Below are 21,980 nucleotides of genomic sequence, written 5' to 3'. Positions count from 1 at the left end.
ACAAAGGCTGATGCAGCTACAAGGAGCCGTGCACTAATCCAAACAAACCGTACACAACTGGAACCTTCACACTGCTGGCATGCATTGCGCAAAAATTCTTTAAAGGCATATTATAACGTCACCCCTGTCTCAGCTCATCCGCTGCTCAATCCCTCATCCACGCCTTCATGATCTGTAGACTCGACTATTCCAACACACTCTTGGCCGGCCCCCTACATTCTGTGTAAACTTGAGGTCATCCCAAACTCTGCTGACCATGTCTGAACGCGCAGAAAATCCCATTCACCTATCACCCTTACGCTCACTGACCTACACTGCCTCCTGGTTAAGCGTGCTTGTTTTCAAATCGCTCCATGGTTGAAAGGGGTGATGTGTAGACAGATCTGGGTGTTGTCAGCGTAAATGTGAAGACTGATTCCAGAGAAGTTCAGTCACACTTTCTTGTTAATGCTACAGCCTTTGCTCAGACACAGCTCTATTTTGCTGGTGTGAGGATGTGTTAGGGTGAATTTCTGTTCCTAAACCACAGGGAAAGAGCAAATGGTTTAAAGGGAGAAACCTGTCACCATATCGAATATTAAACCCTTGGGATCAAATCTGGAGAAACACTTTAAAATAAAGCAGGAAGACAAAGACCAGAAGTGCATAGCACAGCAAAAACAATATGTAAAGCTTCCCAATCAATAAATTTAGTTCGGATACTGGAAGCATTTTCTCCCAACAGAGAACTGTCTGGAATATTCTGCCTGCCCGAGGGATGCAAGCTGGAAATTCCTGCCTTGGTGTTCTGCTATTATTCTGCCTTGGGACTTCAGAGGAGTTTGAATACTGAGGCAGGAGAGCTGGAATGGAAACAATCATCTTACCACACCCATGACTTCTCTTGGGGACCCTTATTCGCCTAATGCTTTGCTGCTGAATTCCTCCCCCAATCATAACATGCCAGTTTGAGTGACACAGCTTTCCTCTGAGGACTAGAGTGCAGAGATGAACGAAGAGGGCTACACAGGAAAGTAGGTGAGCGCGTGGGTGAAGTGAGCCTCCTGGATGACTTACCTACGGTTCTGAATTCAACTGACCTTAACCCACATTTAGAAAAAAAGAAACAGAGTCTGGGCAACAATAAAGTGGGAGGATATAAAATCTGTTGGCCGCAAACCTAGTGGGGGTCAGTCGGCCTTCGTATGTAGAGGTCGGGGGATAGAGCTTCCTCGTTGGTTGCAAATGGTCGTCGAGCATAAACTGTGCAAGCCAAGACGTCGAGCATAAACTGTGCAAGCCAAGACGTCGAGCACAAACTGTGCAAGCCAAGACGTCGAGCATAAACTGTGCAAGCCAAGACGTCGAGCATAAACTGTGCAAGCCAAGACGTCGAGCATAAACTGTGCAAGCCAAGACATCGAGCATAAACTGTGCAAGCCAAGACGTCGAGCACAAACTGTGCAAGCCAAGACGTCGAGCACAAACTGTGTAAGCCAAGACGTCGAGCATAAACTGTGCAAGCCAAGACGTCGAGCATAAACTGTGTAAGCCAAGACATCGAGCACAAATTGTGTAAGCCAAGACAAGTGCTTCCCTTTTCTCAAGTTCCCTCTCAAACGCATTTGAAAAATCATTGAACATAAAACCTTCCACGAACCAGCATAAATCAAGCAATGTCACAAAAAGCAAAGCTCGATAAACGAAAAGATTGATACCATGGTGTATTTGTAGTGTGCTAACTTTGATTAACACAAGTGAAAATGGGTTTATCACCATTTAATCAGTCCACAACCGGGGAGTAACTAGAGTTTAACTATCTAAAAACATTGTTACAAATGCACAGAACCATTTGCTAGTCATACCGGGGCACAGTGGTCACCTTCTTGGCAAATTTTAAAAGTGACATTCAAAAGCTTTTAAAACTTCTCCACCGCGCTCCCCAAAGAAGCAGTTCAATTTTTTAACAACCATCTTGAAGACCGAAAAAGGCATATCCCATTGAAACATACAAGATTCTGAAGGGGGTTTGATAGGGTCGATGCCAAGAGATTGTTTCCGCTGGCCGGGGAGTCTAAAACACGTGGGGCACAGTCTCAGGATAAGGGGCCAATCATTTAGGGCTGGGATGAGGAGAAATTACTTCGCTCACAGGGTTGTGAATCTTTGGAGTTCTCTACCCCAGAGGGTTGTGGATGCTCCATCGTTGAATACATTTAATGCTGGGATGGACAGATTTTTGGTCTCTCAGGTAATTAAGGGATATGGGGAACAAGTGGGAAGGTGCAAGTGGAGCCCGAGACCAGCCACAATCGTATGGAATGGCGGGGCAGGCTCGGTGGGCCGTGTGGTCTACTCCTGCTCCTGTTTCTTGTGCTCCTGGAGCACAGTTGGCAGAAACTCACCATGAGGATTAAATTTGATCAGCAGGCGTGGCCTGATGTCTGGGTGGGGCTATCTTCGAGCTCCACGATTTTAACAAAATGCAAAAGATCAAGGAAAACAGGTTTGCGCTGAACATAATTCGCACTTAAATTTCCATTATCGTTTGCAGTGGTTTGGCCAAATTGTACCAATTTGTACCAATTAAGTAGTATGTCATAAATGATCAGCTGTCCTTTTTTTTACTAACAGGCAGCTTGATGTTCATTCTTGATCATGCACAACTTAGAATTATCAGAAAGCATGATTTTCTTTAAAAAATTAAAAAAATAAAGTTCAGGATTGAGATCATCAGGTTTTAAGTTACAGCCCAAAAGGAACATGAGAGAAGCAGATTTGTTGCTGACATACAGCAGGTTGTGGATGAGAGAAACTCCAAATGCATTTCAGTATTAGAAGTATTCTGGTGATTAAACTTTATTATAATTAGTGATTAAATCTTATAACAATCAATAAGGATTAATAGCCACACATTCGAACTTAAAATCAGATGTAAATTGTACAAAGAAAGAAAAAAATCAGAAATGACAGCACAGGAGGCCATTCCGCTCATCATGTCTGCGTTGATGCTAGCCCTTCCAATGGAGCTATGTTCTTTAATGTTATGGAAGCTTGTACGGATTAATTGACAGTGTTGAAAATGGAGTAATTGGGATACTGGAGAGACTCTGGTCAGGTTTCTCTTCCCCATGCATCAGAGGCCTTTTATATGGTTCACCTCCTCTCAAGTTTCAGGTGCAGGGTCACCAAGAGGTCGATGAAATGTAGTCCTGCCCCACATCAGATGAAGTAAAACTGGAAGAAAAAGAGACGGAATTAGAGCAGGTTCTTGTCTATCTGCTAGGCTAATAAAGAAAGGGGAAGGGGGCCCATTTCTCCTCCTCCTCCTCTTCTCCCAGAGGCGTCGGCATCTCACTAGGGAAGTGGGGGGCAGAAACCCTCAGGTACCTTACTCCAATAGGTCACTCTTCAGTCTTGCACCAGGTGATGGTTAACTGGCTCGAGAAGGCAGTCGGCCCTGGCAATGGACAGTGAGCAGGAGAAAGAAACTCCAGATTGCATTGCCCACAGCCCTCCCCCCCACCCACTCCCCAGCACCCCCCCCGGGATACTGAGGCTGTATTGTAGAGCTCTCACCTCTGTCCAGGTTAGGATTCCTCATCACAATAAGACGGTTGAAGAAGGGTGGTGGTGGTGGTGACAGGGGAGGAAAGGGCAGCACTGGACTCGGCCGAGGTGAATCCTTGCAATCAAGCTGTTTGCCAACACCAAATTCATTCTTTGAAGAAATGCTATTTGGGCAAGTCACTCACTGAGTAACACCCTCACAAAACAGACCCATATTTCCTTTCCAGTTCTAATGAAAAGGTCATTGACCTGAAGTGTCGACTCTGTTTCTCTCTCCACAGATGTTGCCATGCCTGCTGACCATTCCCAGCACCCGCAATGTTTTGTTCTGCCTCCATCTTGCCCTCATTGCCGCCGATTCAAAGTCCTGGGACGCCCTGCCCAACAGTGACATCGATGTACCTACACCACAGCAGTGCGAGGGCTGCCTCACCACCACCTCCTCAGAGGATGAATAATAAATGCCAGCAACGCCACATCCTGTGAAAGAATATTTAATTTTCTTCAGGCCTACCTTCATCATTATAGCAACCAGTGCTCCCAGCAATGCCAACATAATGAGTCGCTTTTTCCCACCTCCTCTGCGTTTCTTCAACAGCCAGCGGGTCCATTTTTGCTTCGAGTCAGTGGCGGGTGCGTAGCGGACACTGTTCATCTTTTCGAAACCCAGCGACTTCAGCACACAAGCACGCCGGTGGCTGAAGGTCTCAAAGCTGAATTTGCCATGGTACGCCCCAATGCCACTTGCACCTGGGAGCAAACGACAGAGAGAAAACACGGTATAAAAACACCAGCGCACCTTCTGTAGGGTCCCTTCAGGTATTACTATGCTGAGCTCCATTCCTTTAAGGCCACAAAGTTTAACTGCCAAGTTAAACAACTGAGAAAGGTCTGGCGTATGAGAGCAGTGTTTACCCCCAATAATAATACAAAATGAGAAATAAATTATTGGACTCAGATCTTCCAATATTAAAGATTCAGGGGTAAACTAATTCAGGGGTAAACTAACTGAGGTGCTTAAAACGATTAACGGAGTTGAAAAAGGCCATGAGAGAGGAACTATTCCCTCCAGTGGAGTGTTGGGGGAGAACAGAACAACGGGACATAACCTTAAAATTCGAGCCAGTCAATTCAGGGGTGATGTCAGGAAGCACTTCTTCACACAAAAGGGTAGTGGAAATCTGGAACTCACATTCCCCCCTCAAAAAAAACTGCTGAGGCTAGGGTCAAGTGAAAATTTCAAAACCGAGAGTGATAGATTTTTATCAGGCAAAGGGTATTGAGGGTTGCAGAACCGAGGCAGGTAGATGGATTTAAGATACAGAGTACCTGCGACCTAACTGAGTGGCAAAACCGGCTGGAGATGTGAATGGCCACCTCCTGTCCTTATGGTTTTAAAACAAAAAGGTGTCTTCTGCTTCATCCCAGTGTCACACATCATTATCCCCATTCACGGGGCAAGCGAGCACTGTTCTCTTGTACCCCAATAAATGACAGGGCAAGACTGTGTTTCCCTAGCCCTTCTCCCTCCCCACATCGAGGTATCACTTTGGTACAGTGCCCGGGGGTGGGGGGGTGGAGAGAGAGGAGCGGCGGCTTCCCTGCCCACTTCACTCTCTCTTTTCTTCCCAACGCTGCTTGAACCGTCCTGTTCCAGACTTACCGACACCCCCAAACGGCAATGTGTCGATGCTGTAATGGATCATGCAGTCGTTGGCGGTTACACCACCGCTGGAAGTCTCTGCGATCATCCTCTTTATTATCTGCGGAGAGAGACAGAAATAATCCTCAGTTATAACTTAGAATAATCCAGTTACACCAGGGGTATAGATTGCCAGTGCTACAGATTTCCCCAACAAAATTTCTGAATATTAACTCCGCTGTAAGTCTAGGATAAAACAACTTGCATTTACATAGCGCCTTCAACATAGTAAAACAACCCAAGGTGCCTCACAGAAGCATTCTTAGAGAAAAATTTCACAACGAGCAATTTCACATAAGGGAACAGGAGGACGGTTAAACAAAAGGTTGCTCAAAGTGGCCAGTTTTGAGCAACATCTTAAAAGAGAGAGACAGAGAGAGGTGAAGAGATTTATGGAGGGAACTCCAGAGCTCAGGGTCCGGACAGCTGAAAGCACAGCTCCTAATGGTAATGATGTCAGCCAGCCTGGTATAACACACTTCCACCATTGTCCATTTCACAGCAGCAGTTTAAAGACCCCCAAGTATCTCACCTTCTGGATTTGCATCTGGGGTTTGGTACACGTCACACAGAATGACACGGAAACATGCCCCAGGACCAACTTCAAACAGCGGCTGCATGGCAGCATCACATGTTGGGAGTTCGCAGGAACGGCTTCCTTATCTTGGCTGAGCTGCTGCTGCGAGGCTGCAAATTAGAGGTCAGGCTCTCTCTCGCTCTCTCCCTCAACAGTTGGTGGCTGAGAAGAGGGCAAAGCACCCTGGGCCACTAATGTGGCTTCCAGGAAGACTTGGGGTTGAGTTGGTGGCCAGTCCTCTGGCTTGAACCTTGGTAAAAACAATGACTTTGGAGGGTTCAAACACGACTTCTAAGCAGGATCTGGCTCCTGGCTCCATTTTCCACTTCCCTCCTTTCCTGTGACATAGTTCCCCAGGCGTCAGGAACCCATTGGTACTTCATTCGGATTCAGATAGGGAATCACCAGGCTGGTCAAGCATGGCTCACTCGGTAGGGATCGTTGCAGGGGGTGGGAACCCTGGTTAATTTGTCCCTTTCCCCCCAAGCTGGGCTGAGATCAGGTAACTCATCACAGACCCAGGATTAAACCTGGGGCCTTTTCCTGGTCTGACTGGGTCAGACACTCACTGCATTAACTGGCTTCTTGTCTCCCAGGTCGTGCACACAAAAGTTACAACATTGAAATAAATATATGTCCAATTTTTAAATGGAAGACAGCAGCTAGAGTGTTCAAGGTCTAAGAGAGCAACCCAGGAAACACAAACCCAGACCATCCAGTCTTAGAAGTTGCAATCCTCACCTTTTTGTTGTGAGAGAAGATGTAGAGAGCCAGAGGCTTGTCCCTCTTGTTGATGAAGCCAATGGCCTCGTCTGCACTACCGGCCGTGACTATAGGCAGCAATGGGCCAAAGATCTCCTCCTGCATAATCCTGGATTCGGGATCCACATCGGTCACAATTGTGGGAGCTGAGCAAATATTAACAAGAGGCTCCGTTTAGCAATGGAAAGGACTATTGGTCAATAAAAGGTCATAAACCGATGGCAATCGAATTGGAATCCTTCACAGGCCCATCTGTCCCCGGGCCTCTGCCAACTCCCCCGGGCACAGCCAGCCGAGAGCGGGTTCACTAATCTCCCTCACTTCTCTACAGAAGGAGCTTCTCTCCAATCAGTGCCTTTCCGCACCAGAATACTCAGGACTGGGATGTTAGCAGAATGGGGTGTTAGGAAACCACAGTTCCTGCTTCCAAATTTATGACCTCGGTACAACATTCATGGAGAAGCCACAAATAGAAGAACAGATAATGGTCCCTTGGGGTAGGGGGTCGGATAATGTTCAGCCACCAACTTTGACCATGTGGGCCATTGTATAACGCCCAGTCTCTACTCTCCCTTTCGCATACACCTCTCCCACCCCATTCCAGATCCACAGCCGAGCTCACCCTCAGCCTGTGCTCCAGTCTGGACACACCCTCACCCATGCCTTGGTCCTGCTGCTGCTCCCCTCTCCAGTCAGCAGAAAGGCAAAGTCAACTGTTCAACCAGCCAGACTTTACCTCACAAACTGCCAAAATCAATGCAGGAAAAGTCAGGGGGAACAAACACACAAACATGACTCACTTATCTCACTGATGCTGCAGCTGAAGGGGCTGGACAGGGAGAAAGGGAGGCCCACAGAGATGAACAGTCTTCAGAGAGGCACAACGGACATGGGCCCTTGTGGGGATGGCGGGGGGGTGAAGGGAGAGAAGTCTCTCAAATGGGGGTCAGAGAAAGTTACAAGGAGGTCAACAACTCATCCCTGCTTAGTCAGAGATTATTGGCCCAGACTGCCTCAGAATGATATCAGTTTGTCCTTCACAAAATATTTATTCTGTAAGCAAATATTATCTGTCATCCCACTGGCAATTTGCCCCGAGTGGGGACACTATCTATCCTGTGACTGGCTGTACCAGTGTGGAAGTCACTGTGCAGCTGGGTTAATGGTTACACTTCACCCACCACAGCCTATACAAGTACCTATGTAAAGCTCCTCTTCATCACTCTGACCACCGTACACCACGTTCACTCCCTCCAGCAAAGACATCAGTCTCTTAAAATGCCGCTGGTTGACAATACGCCCATAGTCCGGGGATTTCTGCGGATCAGCTCCATAGAATTCCTGGAACAAACAAAGTCAGGAATGGTCGGATCGGGAACACTCCAATGGCCATCTCAATGCAAAACACAAGGAGGCGCTGTCTAATTGAGTGGATCAATAATAAGGAATTAGACACAAGAGGGCAGCAATTGTGGACATCAGTCAAACCTTTTGCCGAAATTAATCTATTATCAAAGTGAAATCAATGGTGACCACTCACATTAGAGTTTTGTATAAAGTTCTACAGTTTCTCTTGGAATTCAAATTCTCAAAATGCTCTGTGAAAATTCTGGGAATTAGATTTAACAAACTGGTATTGGGAAGAGTGACAATAAAGCTGAAACAGAAAATGCTGGAACTCTTTTTGTGAAAAAGAGTCATACAGACTCGAAATGTTAACTCTGTCTTTCTCTCCAAAGATGCTGAGTTTTTCCTGCATTTTCTGTTTTTGTTTCAGATTTCCAGCATCCGCAGTATTTTGCTTTTACCTTATTGTGAAAATGAAGCTGTTGGATTGGCATAAAACTCTGACTGGGTCACTAATGTGCTTCAGGGAAGGGAACGCGCCATCCTCACCTGGTCTGGCCCCACGTGACTCCAGGCACACACTAACATGGGTGACCTTTATCCGCCCTTGGATATGAACCAATCAGTTGCAAGCAAATTATTACCAATGGTTCAAGAATGAAACACAACATCATCTTCTCAAAAGCATCTCTGGATTGCCAATAAACGCCAGCCTTACCAGTGATGCCCACAGCCAGGGACTGAATTAATCAAAACCAAAAACTTGCACATGGCACAATCCCTTCCTCCATTCAAAGGAATCTCATCTCCCTTCAGATTCCTCGAGCTGCTGGAACAGGTGAGTGACTCAGGGTCATCTCCATGACTGCAACAGCAGACAGACCGTCTACAGATACTTCAAACACTGGGGCCCTGTTCATTCAAACAGAGATTATGGAGGTGATTTGTTTAAAATTTAAAAGTGATGGGATTGATAGAAACCGGCAAATTCCAGTGGGTGGAAGTCAAGAACGAGGGGACATGAGAATAAAGTTAAACATTATGAGTAAGAGCAAAGAGGAGGTGAGATATTTGTTTCGCACAGACAGCTTGGAGGTCATGCATTACACCAGTGGAATTAGTGATTGAATCAGAAACCACATCAACATTTTATCAACATTTAGGAAGAGGTTTGATAAGTGGTTTAAGGAAAAACAGAGGGATAAAAGGGATCAGGTCAGGCACATTGGATAAGAATGTGTGGCTGATAAACACCAACACAGACTGGCTGGACCTATCGGTGTTGTAATTCTGATGTATTATATCCTCAAGAATCGAATAAACACTATAATTGTTACCGCATTTAAACCTCAGCTACAGGATTGTCACACAACCGGTTGGCTTAACACAGATTGAAGCGAATCATTGTGAAGACAACTCACTTCTGAGGGTGACTCCCACCTAAACCTGAACCGAATTTCTTCTTTCAGGTGCCAACTGACCTGCTGCCGCTGCCTCAAAGACACAAGAAATAGGAGGCAGAGTAGGCCATTTGGCCCATCGAGCCTCTCCACCATTCCACAAGATCATAAATGATTGTGGCCTCGGTTGCTGTCCATCCCACTCGAGGGTCACATAACCATTTACCACCATTTTTCCATTTATTACTGACGGTTTCTGCTTTGCAACTCACGGTGATGGTTGCACGGATCTTCTGCACCACTTCATCTTGGATGCTTTTGTCACACAGGATGTAATCTGGAGCGATGCAGGTCTGACCACAGTTAGTGAAACGTCCCCACGCAATACGTCTACAAAGAATAAGCAAGTTATTCACAAAAAGAACTTGTTCAAGGGTAATCTTTTCAAATTTTAAATCATATTCCTAGAACTGCAGAACTTTACAGTGTCCAAGGGGCTTGACTGGGTAGATGCTGAGAAGCTGTTTCCCTGGCTGGAGAATCTAGAACCAGGGGGACATAGTCTCAGAATAAAGAGTCAGCCATTTAGGACAGAGATGAGAACTAACTTCACCCATAGGCTTGTGATTCTTTGGAATTCTCTACCCTGGAGGTCTGTGGATGTTCAGCTTGAGTCTAAACAAGACTGAGATCGATAGGTGTTTGGGCAGAAAGGGCTAATCCTATTTCCCACGCTCCTCCCTGCATTTCCATTCCTTCAAGAGTTTAGCTGCCCCTCCTCTACAATATGCAATGGTTTCTGCCTCAACTGCTCACCAGGGAGTTTTATTCCTACCCATTCGTGAGATGTGGGGGCTGACCAGGCCAGCATTAATTTCCCATCCCTAATTGCCCTTGAGAAGGTGGTGGTGAGCTGTCTTCTTGAACTGCTGCAGTCCCTGTGGTGTAGGTACACCCACAGTGCTGTTAGGGAGGGAGTTCCAGGATTTTGACCCAGCAACAGTGACAGACCGCCGATATATTTCCAAGTCAGGATGGTGAGTGGCTTGGAGGGGAACTTCCTGGTGGTGGCATTCCCATGTGTCTGCTGCCCTTGCCCTCCCATGGGGTAGAGGTCATGGGTTTAGAAGATGCTGTCAAAGGAGCCTTGGTGAATTTCTCAGAAGTGACACTGTAATGAGCCCCCAGGAACTGGTCCATATGCCAACCTACAACGCTGATTTCAAAAATCACTGTTCCAATGGAGCCTTTATTCATGTGGTCGGTGACCCTGACTATTCCAGAGTATGCTCGTCTGCCCCTCTACACCATCCGACCAAAATTAACAACCTGATCTAAATTTGCCCCTCACCCAGCTTCACCCTCCCATGGGTTAAATACAAAGTTAAGCTCCCTCTTCAAGCTATATGACTTGAGTGGCACCTGCCCTGGGAGTGTTTGCTGGCACAGAGTAACAGTCCTTCTGCAATGTTCCATCAAGCACTACATGGACTGGATACAGAGTAAAGCTCTGCGTACATTGCCCCAAACACTCCCAGTACAGGTACAGCATGGCAGGGGGGAAAAAGCAAAAGGCTAAGACTTGCATTTATATAGCGACTTCCAAAACCTCAAACTGGTTTACAGCCAATGAAGTATTTTTGAAGTGTGGTCACTCTTGTGGTGTAGGAAAAACAACAACTAGTTGGCATTCAGGAAACCCCCAGACAAACAGCAATGAAATAAATGAGCATGTAATCTCTTTAAAAAATGCAATGTAGGGCAAAGGATAAATATTAGCCAGGGCACCTGCTCCTCTTCAAATAGTGCCAAGAGATCTTCTAACGTGCAAATGGGGCCTCAGTTTAACATCTCATCCAAAAGAAGGCACCTCCAGCAGTGCAGCACTCCCTGCTGTAAGACCGTCAGCCTAGATTGTGCACTCAAGTCTCTGGAATGGGACTTGAACCCATGACTTTCTAACTCGCACGCAACAGTTCTATCCACTTAACAAAAGCCGACGCCAGATGCGAAGGAGAGCTCATTCTACGCTGTCCGAAAAATATGCCAAACACAGAAAAATCGTGGCTTATTGCAGCAGCGAGACGCTTTCCACCCTCAGTAACAAACCAACCTGCAGGCTACGTCCAGATCACAGTCGCTATCAATGTAACACGGACTTTTCCCTCCAAGCTCCAGGGTCACAGGGGTCAGATGTTTGGCCGCAGCCTCCATTACAACCCTGCCGATGTTGGTACCACCAGTATACAGGATGTGATCAAATGGGTTCTTCAACAATTCGGTTGCCACTGTTGGCCCTCCGATAACTACAGGATAAAGATCCTTGAGGAAGGATTGAAGAAAAACAAACTTGATGCTCCACTCCTGCTCCAAAGACCACAGTTATACTGTCACTTTCAATATAAAGGAGGTTTCATGGGAACTGCAGAAGGCCACTCAGGCCAAGCCTGTTCAGACATTCGGTTAGACCATGGCTGACCTCGTATCTCACTGCCTTCACTCCATATTACTTAATACATCGCCAGAATGTGTGTCCGTCTACACCCAAATCAATAGTCCGGCCTTTAACCGGCGTTTTCAGATGCTGTGGAGGCTCTATGGAGTGTCCCAGTATTTTTTGCCTAGATTTTTCCCGTTTCTTTTTCCCTCTCTAGTGTGCCCAGTTGAGGCACAAAGCAGAAGCAAAATGGACACTCATTAAATTGGATCTCTGCAACCACCCACACCACACCCCCGCTGACCCCCCCCCCCCCCAACAAAACGTCTGTTCACACTTTGACGGGGACACAATTTCCCATGCTACCCACTTTCTATAAAACGGCAGCAGCACAGGGGAATGATATAACGTTGACTTACCCGACGTACTCCCACCACTGCAATGCCCACCCTGGCTTGGCCTGGCCCAGTCTGCACTCACCTTGTCCAAGTACTGAGGAAGGAGCTCCCCCAGTAACTGGGCCGTATTCCCACTCACTTCCGATGGCTTCAGGACTGCGGCGTTTCCTGAGAATGGAATCATAATACAAAAATAATTACATAGAAAGTACAGCAGAGAAACAGAACATTCTACCAAATATGCCCAATATTTCGATTCCACACAGACTTCCTTCCACCCGGACTCACTTTTTAAATTCGTGCATGGGGTGTGGGTAGCTAGGCTGGGATTTATTGCCCATCCCTTGCTACCACATTCCTCTGGATCTGGAGTCACACGGACGACAGATTTCCTTCCCTAAAGGGCATTAGTGAACCAGATGGGTTCTTACGACGATTGACAATGGTCATCATCAGACTTTTAATTCCAGATTTTTATTGAATTCAAATTTCACCGTCTGAATTCGAATCCAGAGCATTACCCTGGGTCTCTGGAATCCTAGTCAGGTAACAATACCAATATGCCACCACCTCCCTCATTAACATTTCCTTCTATTCTTTTCTCCCTTGTATACTTATGTAGCTTCGGCTTAAATGCATCTATATTATTCTTCTCAGCTACCCCCTGTGGTAGATAGCTCCACATTCGAACTACTCTCTGGATAAAGAGATCTTTCCTGAATTCCCTATTGGATTGGTCAGTGACTCTCTTATATTTTGCGAGCACGGAGAAGAAAAATCTGCCAGCCCCCTGATCACTATCCGGACTCTGGCTGTCTGCAGTAATCTAGAGGCCCTGGCTAATGCCGTGCGGACATGGGGTCGAATCTCACCACGGCGGCTGGTGGGAATTAAATTCAATTAATAAATCTAGTCTCAATAATGGCGTCCATGAATCATCGATTGTTGTAAAATCCCATCTGACTCACTGATGTCTTTTGGGAAAGGAAGTCCTTACCTGGTCAGGCCTACATGTAACTCCAGGCCCACATCAATGTGGCTGACTCTTAACTGCCCTCTGAAATGGTCCTGCAAACCACTCATTTCAAGGGCAATTAGGGATGAGCAACAAATGCTCACCTTGCCAGTAACACTCACATCCCATGAAGGAATAAAAAGTCGATGAGCACAACTTTGGAGTGGGATTCAGAGTAGGGCAGAACCAGACTCAACTGCATCACCTTCCCCCCGCCCCCCCACAAACCCTCAAGATCAAACAGGCAGCTGCTAGTCGCAGGGCAGATTTTAACCTAACCTGGGCTGGGGGCGGGGGGAGACAAAAACAACCAACCGTGGGGTGAAACTGGCCGTCTGACCTGAACCTGAACCTGCTCCTGCTCCCCCTGGGCAGGTTATGTTAAAATCAGGTCTATTGTCTCAAGAGCATAATTGAAGCCATTGCCTCCAACGTGAATCACCAGGAGAGAGAGAGTGGAGCAGAAAACAAAGCCTGGGAAAACTCGGGAGGTGGTAAGCGATTGAAAAAAACAAACCACGGCACACAAAATGCATCACAGATTATCAATTGTGATATTTCTGGAAGAGTTTGGGAAGTAATTAAGCCAAAGGTTACCTGCTGCGATTGCCCCAACTAAAGGCTGGATCGCAAGGGCCAATGGATAGTTCCAGGCCCCTATGATCAGAACCACTCCGAGAGGCTCCCGATGGATATAAACGGTATCCATTAATGTCATCATATTCTTCGACACGTGCTCTGGTGCAGTCCACTCGGGCAGTTTGTTTATGGCCACGGAAATCTCGTTCAGAATGCCTGACATTTCATAGATCTCCACAGCAAATGGATTCTGCAGATTCAAAATCAAGAGGAGTCACTTTCAAACATATCTCTCCTTGAGCTGCAGCCTGTCTCACTCACTCTTCAGCCCTGACCTGCACTGACTCCCAATCCCCCAAAGGCTCAAATGTGAAATTTAAATTTAAATCCCTTCATGGCTCCATCTCTCTCTCTCTCTCTCCAATCCCCTCCCAATCACTCATCATCTCCCAAATTCTGTTCCTTTCACACTGGCCCCTTGTATCCCTTTCCCTTTGTCCCACAATTGATGGTCATGAATTAGACTCTGTGGTCAAGATTTTACTTCCTCAGCTCCTTTGTCTCTCCACCATTAAGATCCTCATTAAAACCTACCTCATTTCTCAAACATAGGGATGTAGTAGCACAACGTTTATATTTATCGGGGGTAGGTGGGATGCAGATTTCAGGTTACTATCAGATCAGCCATGATATTATTAAATGGCGAAGCAGGCTCAAGGGGCCAAATGGCCTGCTCCTTGTTCATATGTTCATACTGCACCAAAGCTCTAGACCAGTAATCCAGAGATACAAATTCAGATTCCACCACAACAGCTGAAGAATTTAAATTCAATTAATTAAATAAATCTGGAATAAAAAGTTAGCATTATTAAATGGTGACCATGAAACTACCAGATTGTTGTAAAAACCCAATCTGGTTCATTAATGTCCTTGAGGGAAGGAAATCCACCATCCTTACCTGGTCTGGCCTATACGCGGTTCCAGACCCACAGTAATGTGGTTCACTCTTAACTGTCCTCTGAAATGGCCGAGCAAGCCACTCAGTCATATTAAAGATGGCAGCTCACCACCACTCTCTCAAGAGTACTTGGGCAGGGGCAATAAATGCTGACCTTGTCGACAATGCTCACATCTCATGAAATAATAAAAAGGCCTCCTGCTTTCAGTTTATGCAGTGTTAATTTTGTTTTCTGATTGCACCTCTCTCCTTGGCACATTTGTTTTTCTTTGTAAAGATGTTGTGTTAATGCAAGATGCTGTTGTATCACAGCTTGATTCGACACTGGACAATAACCCACTGAGTGATCAATGCCATTCAGGAAGCAGGTTTCATCTACTGGAAAGGGCATCTTATCTGGCTGGGTAACCTCCGTCCCTCAGGACAACACATGCAAAACTGGCGAGATTTGAACTTGGGCCTCCTTAGTTGAGAGTCAATCGTTAAGTTGGCAAGTAGCAAATACCATCTTGGGTTTGGTGACAAACTTAATAGGATAAAGCAACAGAATTAAATGTCCGAATGAGCAGTGTCCTACAGATGGAAGATTGGGCAATCAGGGTTCAGCAACTATAGAATTTTGACACTGTTAGCTTGCTAACTCAACTGTAGATGCATATTGAAGGTTACACAGGATAATACAAGAAGCCCAGGTAGGCTGGGTTAGCATTCAAAAGGTAAGGAGATAGCAGATGCTCTAAGGATGATTTTCCAATCTTCATTAGATACAGGAGGACTGGAGAAATGCAAACGTAGCTCCATTGTTTAAAAAGGGATTAAAGGAAATGCCAAACAATTATGGGCCAGTTAAGTCTCACATCAGTGGTGAGCAAATTAGTAGAATCAATCCTGAGAGATAGGATTAACTGTCATGTGGAAAGGCATGGACTAGTCAGGGATGGTCAACATGGATTTATTAAAGGAAGGTTTTGCCTCGCAAATTTGACTGAATTCTTTGAGGAAGTGACAAGAAGGGTTGAATGAAGGTAGTGCAGTGGATGTTGTGTACATGGATTTTAGCAAGGCATTTGACAAGGTCTCACATGGCAGATTGGTCAGGAAAGTAAAAGCCCATAGGATTCAGGGTGATGTGGTAAACTAGATAAAAGGTTGGCTTTGTAACAGGTAACAAAAGGTAATGGTCGATGGATACCCTTGCGAATGGAAAGTTGTCTCAAGTGGTGTTCCACAGGGCTCAGTGTTGGGACCCTTGCTGTTTGTGTTATATATTAATGATTTGGACGTGCACGTGGGGGCACGATTGGGAAATTTGCAGATGACACAAAGATTGGCCGAGTAGTGGATAGTGTAGAGGATAGCCATCAACTCCAAAACGATATAGATAGCTTGGTGGAGTGGGTGGTAAAGTGGCAGATGGATTTTAACACAGAGAAGTGTGAGGTCATACATTTAGGGAGGTCAAACAGTTACAGGGATTACACAATAAATGGGAATATGCTAAATACTAAGCGGGGTAGATGAAGTGAGAGATCATGGTGTACAAGTACACCGGTCCCTGAAGGCAGCAGTTCAAGTAGACAAGGTAAAGAAGGCATATGGAATGCTCTCCTTCATTGGCAGAGGTATAGAATATAAAAGTAAGGATATAATGTTGGAGTTGTGTAAAACACTGGTGAGGTCACAAGTGGCATATTGTGTGCAGTTCTGGTCACCGCATTACAGGAAGGATGTAATAGCTCTGGAGACAGTGCAGAGGAGGTTTGCAAGAATGTTGCCAGGGTTAGAAAAGTGTAGCTACGAGGAGATATTGGATAGGTTGGGGTTATTTTCCTTGGAACAAAGAAGGCTGAGAAGTGACTTGATTGAGGTATACAAAATTATGAGGGGAATAGATAGAATGGACAGAATAAAATTGTTTCCTTTGGTGGAGAATTATAGAACCAAGAGACATAGATTCAAGATAAGTGGCGGAAGGTGTAGGTGAAGGGGACATGAGGAAGAACTTTTTTTCGCAGAGGGTAGTGGGTGTCTGAAATTCGCTGCCCAAGTTGGTGGTAGAGGCAGAAACTCTAAACTCTTTTAAAAAGTACCTGGATCTACACCTAAAGTGCTGTAAGCTGCAGGGCTATGGGCCGGGTGCAGGAAGGTGGGATCAGAAAGGGCACCTGGGTGTCCTCGGGCTGGCATGGACAAGATGGGCTGAATGGCCTCCTTCTGTGCTATAACTTTTCTATGGTTCTAACTACAGTCCAGGTGGTGTGAATTGCACCACACTATCCCATCAGGAGCAGAGAGAACCCATAAAAACCCTCCTACATGACAGATTAACTACCCTGTTGCCTGGTGTAATGAGAGTTATGCCCATGGAAAGAGTATTGCATCAGACTGCTAAATGTCCTGTGAATTCTTCCACGGCTAACATTGCCACTGTTCTACAATGGCAGAGTGTGAAGATACATGAACACCAATAACCCAAACATGGTCAGAATTAAGAAGAGAAGAAACTGAAGACAATTGAGGGGTTTGACACTTTGTCAAATAATCATGGCCTTGCAGGCACAAATTGTGAAGGGGCTTGTGCAATATGGTTAAAATACTGAACATGTGTCAAGAGCTTTGTTTCATACCTTGTGCAAGTCCTTTTTGAGCGCTTGTGAGAATTCTTCCTTTTTCTCATTGAGCATTCTCTCCAGCGCCTTCAGCTGCTGAATTCGGAATTCCAGAGGCCGGGTTTTCCCCTGATTGTAGGCGGCTCTCGCACCGGACACAACAAGCTTGATCTGTTCCATGATGTACCAACCTGCCAAGGAACACAAAACAACGCTAAGTTCACTCCTCAAACACAGAACAGTGCTAAGACGAAAAATAAATAGAGGGCACCCTGTGTATTTGAATGTTGTGTTTGGCTGGGGTGTTATTTTGGCGATTCAGGAAGTAGCCAAATTATATGAATGGGTGAAGCAGGTATTGCTGAGGTGTGTTATAAAGCAATAAATGAGCAGCAAATTTGGGATGGTTTCTTGTCACTGAAACAGGAGATGCACAATAGATCAGTCAATATCTGTAACTGACAAGAGGTTAACATTTCAGCTGTAACCCTCCGGGGAGACAATGGTGTAGTGGCATGGTCACTGGACAAGTAATCCAGAGATAAAAGCAAAAAACTGCGGATGCTGGAAATCTGAAACAAAAACAAAAATAGCTGGAAAAACCCAGCAGGTCTGACAGCATCTGCGGAGATGAACACAGTTAACGTTTTGAGTCGTTCTGATGAAGAGTCATACGGACTCAAAATGTTAACTGTGTTCCTCTCCGCAGATGCTGTCAGACCTGCTGAGCTTTTCCAGCTATTTTTTTTTGCAGTATTCCAGAGACCCAGGCTAATGCTCTGGGGACATGGGTTCAATTCCCACCACAGCAGTTAATAAATCTTGAATATAAAGCTAGTCTCAGTAATGGTGACCATGAAACTCTCATCGATTGTTGTAAAAACCCATCTGGTTCACTGGCCTTTAAGGGAAGGAAATCTGCTGCCCTTACCTGGTCTAGCCTACGTGCGACGCCACAGCAATGTGGCTGGCTCTTAACTGCCCTCTGATATGGCCCAGCAAGGTCTTTTCAAGGGTAATTAGGGATGGGCAACAAATGATTGCCTTGCCAGTGATGCCCACATAATAATAATCGTATAATAATTCTGAGTTCTATCGTCACTCCTGTGCTTGTTTCTTCACCAAGAAAGCTCCTCCTCACACCCACCTACATAAATCTGACTCCTGTCTCCAGTCTGCTCATTCCTCCTTGACCAACCCCTCCAAATCTCTAGCTTTTTCTTGTGATTGTGAAATGAAAAGATCATCAGCAAATTGCACTCCCCTCCCACTTCTTCCTCCGAACTTGGATCTCTCCATTCGCCTTCCAACATCAAACCTTCTTCTACAACCCGAGCCTCATGCCTGTTCAGCCATGCTGTACAAATTAAATACAGTATTAACTCCTAGCAAAAACTACACACACAGTTCAAGATGAAGCCCAGGAAACAGTCCTGCATGTTTCATTTGGTGCAATTTTCATCAAAGGCCATTCTAAGACAGGAGATATTGGCAAGTCTCTCTTTCCCTGCCCCCAGTTGTATGAACTAAGTTTCTTCCCCACACACCATCACTTCCTCCTAACTTCATGTAAAAGTGGCATTGTCACTGGACTAGTATTCCACAGGCCAAGGGTAATGCTCTGGGGACCCAGGTTCAAATCCCACCACAGCAGATGGTGAAATTTAAATTCAATAAAAAGCGTCTGATGATGACCACAAAAAATATTGCCGATTGTCATAAAAACCCATCTGGTTCACTAATGCTTTTTAGGGAAGGAAATCTCTCATCCTTACCTGGTCTAGCCTACAGGTGACCCCAGAACGAGGGCAATTAGGAATGGGCAATAAATGCTGGCCTAGCCAGACACTCCCACATCCCATGAATGAATTTTTTAAAAGTTTTTTGTTTAAAAAAGGTTAGCAGCATCAATATTTCTAGCTCCACTTTACAAATGTGTTTCCTCCCCTTCAGGTCATTATCATGCCACTATAATATTATAATATTGTGGTTTATTGTAAAGTAGGTTTATGGGTATGAGTGTAGATTTAATTAGAGTCAGGTAGACTGTAAGCTTGAAATTATCGAAAGTAATTAGGGGTAAAAGGCATTTGAAATGCTAAATAAACATGGATGAGGGCTTTTAGCATGTAAGGTCTGAAGGAAATTTGTATTTTTGTATAAGTGAAGGAGTTGGTTGGATTTCAAAGGGATGGTAGAATGTTTGCAACTAACAAGAAAAATAAGGCAAGGTTATTATGTTAATTGTTCCCAAAAGGTGCTGGCCATACTGGCAACATGAAAAATGTTTATATTAGGGGAAAAGTACATTACCAAAGGCATATGGAACAATGGGATTTAGAGATTAAAGAGAGAGAAACGTATATAAAGAGAAATGAAAGGCTATGTTGGGGGTTCATATAAGAAGTAAAAGGAGTGTGCAAAACAGCCTTGGTGAAGCCTCCAACCATGTTTGAAAAAGTCTGCTGTGTCCAATAACTAAAGTTGGAGGAAAGCCCACTGTCAGGAACTCCACTGTCAAGTGGGTGTTGTGGTAAATTTACTGGCTTGTTATTTAAATTTAAAATCTATTTTGGACTGTTGCCTTAAAGTGAGTGTTTAGCTGGGAGTCAGTTTAATTAGGAATTTTGAGATTTGTTATAATATTGACATATGAACATACGCATTAGGAGGAGGAGTAGGCCATTCGGCCCCTTGAGTCTTATCCTATGTATGTGCTTGAAATCTTTTCTTTTGTTAATAAAGGTTTTCATTTAGTTTTTAAAATCTCTAAAGGGTGTTAGCGGACTCATTACTTGTGAATTCAGTGCCCAAATCTTCTCATAATAAATACAAATTACAAAACCATCGTGATAGTGTGGCCAAGTTTGGATTTGTCCAAGTCCTTGTGGATTTGGTCTGCTTGGCACACATCACCTACCATGTCATAACATTTTCCATTACACCAAAGACCAAGTCACCAGAGAACCAAATAACTCCGCCTCCCACCCAAACCCCATCACACCCCTGCCCCACCAGCTTCTGCTGACCACAATGCACATGGCCAAAAGTAGGAGAGCTGGAACAGTCCAAACTCCCCCACTTCAAGGAGAGAAGCTGGATCTTGAATTCCCGGAGTGTCTGTGCCCCAACACATCCCTGCCAATCTGCCAGACAACAAGCTGTTTCGGTGACCCAACATCCTTATCCTTAAAAGCATTTAACTACAAAGAGACAGTGGAAAGATAACTTAACTTAGACATCTCAACAAACTTAAAATATAAAGGTGCCTTCGGGTCATAGCTCAGGGTTGAGAACATAGGATACATTCACTCGAAGCAACATGCATGACGCAAAGCAATTTAAGCAAGAAATCTTTCCTCTAACCTCACCTCCCTTTTTCTCCTGGAATGACTATTTCACACCGTTTAAAGGTCAAAAGCCACTAACCAGCACTTTCTCCTCATACAAGCCCAGGTGGCAAGCTCTGGCAGGTTGCGAAACACATCATTACTGAGTCTCACCTTATCAATCAGGTGCAGGACATTGAGCTGATGCAAAAAGATATAACTAATTGGCTAAGAAAAAAATCTGTTAAAGGCAGGGAAACACCTGGGGCTGTGCTTGTATTGGGTTATATTGGATTGGACTGGATTGGCTCGGCTACAACCCAGGACAGAGTCCTCACAGTGAGGAACACAACCCCGCGATAACACTATCATTGCACTCCACCCCATCCAAGACAGTTTATAAAATGTCACTTACACCTTCCCCAGTGATTAAAGACCGCGGTTGTGGGAGAGGGAAGAGGCCACTTACAGTCCTCGAAAGAAAACAGAGGAAATTTGGCTGGGCAGAGGCAGGAGCAGGAGCAGGAGCAGAGAGAGAGAGAGAGACAGGAGCAGAGGCAGAGACAGGAGCAGAGGCAGAGACAGGGACTGGGACAGGGACAGGGACAGTGCAGCCTCCCTGCGGGTCTCTCTGCAGCGCTCAGTCCCCAGTTAGCGCCGCTGCAGCGCTCCCACTCTCGGTGCCGCTGCGCTGGACTCCGCTCGCTCCCCGTCCCAACAGCTAAAGTCCCGAACCTCGGGGCTATTTTTCCTCCCCTTTTCCGCTTTCGTTTGTTGCCTGTGTTACAAATGATAGAACCGGCAGCCGGAGAGGGACAAACAGGCAGCCAAGTCAAAACGCGATCACATTTGGCTTTGATTTGTTCTCTCTCTCTCTGCATCGCTCGTTCCTGTTGCAATAACTTGGTTCTCGTTGTCATAAAGTTGTTTAAAATATTTCTCCCTCCTCCTCCTCCTGCTCGGCTACATTTCTTTAACGTATCAAAGTTAATGCACGGTAATAAAAATGAAAGGGGTCAATGTGACAAACGTATGTAGTTGTAGCTTTTTATATTATTTCATTGAAAGAACAAAACAAAAACAGAATTACCTGGGAAAACTGCAGCTCCTCACACCCCGCTTCCTGTAAGGACTCCATCCCATTCTCTCAGTTCCTTCGCTTCCGTCGCATCTGTTCCGATGATGCTACCTTCAAAAACAGTTCCTCTGACATGTCCTCCTTCTTCCTTAACTGAGGTTTTCCACCCACGGTCGTTGACAGGGCCCTCAACCGTGTCTGGCCCATCTCCCGCGCATCCGCCCTCACGCCTTCTCCTCC

At 45.5% G+C, this 21,980-nt stretch overlaps 1 protein-coding gene across 3 annotated transcripts; it reads right to left on the bottom strand.

Annotated features, from left to right (window-relative positions):
* Nucleotides 1-2,822: 2,822 nt before the first annotated feature.
* On the bottom strand, nucleotides 2,823-21,471 carry LOC121283510 (aldehyde dehydrogenase, dimeric NADP-preferring-like). 3 transcript variants are annotated; one of them, XM_041198177.1, is made up of 11 exons: nucleotides 21,398-21,471; nucleotides 17,352-17,524; nucleotides 13,785-14,016; nucleotides 12,255-12,340; nucleotides 11,451-11,659; nucleotides 9,610-9,727; nucleotides 7,790-7,931; nucleotides 6,570-6,736; nucleotides 5,213-5,312; nucleotides 4,064-4,299; nucleotides 2,823-3,216 (listed from the first exon to the last, which is right to left on the bottom strand). In XM_041198177.1, the coding sequence occupies exons 2-11, from the start codon at nucleotides 17,511-17,513 to the stop codon at nucleotides 3,202-3,204; spliced, it is 1,467 nt and encodes a 488-aa protein (XP_041054111.1). In that variant the 5' UTR covers nucleotides 17,514-17,524; nucleotides 21,398-21,471; the 3' UTR covers nucleotides 2,823-3,201. The 3 variants fall into 3 exon arrangements, with proteins under 3 accessions (XP_041054111.1, XP_041054108.1, XP_041054110.1); XM_041198174.1 differs by lacking the exon at nucleotides 21,398-21,471 and adding an exon at nucleotides 21,078-21,391; XM_041198176.1 differs by lacking the exon at nucleotides 21,398-21,471 and adding an exon at nucleotides 21,132-21,391.
* Nucleotides 21,472-21,980: the final 509 nt, after the last annotated feature.

The sequence above is a fragment of the Carcharodon carcharias genome, chromosome 10 (genome assembly GCF_017639515.1).
Source record: "Carcharodon carcharias isolate sCarCar2 chromosome 10, sCarCar2.pri, whole genome shotgun sequence".
In the NCBI taxonomy this organism is placed as follows: domain Eukaryota; kingdom Metazoa; phylum Chordata; class Chondrichthyes; order Lamniformes; family Lamnidae; genus Carcharodon; species Carcharodon carcharias.
This window is presented reverse-complemented; position numbering and strand designations above follow the sequence as displayed.

Coding starts and splice junctions, on each gene's coding strand:
- LOC121283510 (XM_041198177.1), bottom strand. CDS start 17,513: ATGGAACAGATCAAGCTTGTTGTGTCCGGTGCGAGAGCCGCCTACAAT. Junction 6,737..7,789: donor TGAAGAGGAGCTTTACATAG/GTACTTGTATAG, acceptor ATATTTGCTCAG/CTCCCACAATTGTGACCGAT. Junction 5,313..6,569: donor TCTTCTCTCACAACAAAAAG/GTGAGGATTGCA, acceptor CTCTCTCCGCAG/ATAATAAAGAGGATGATCGC.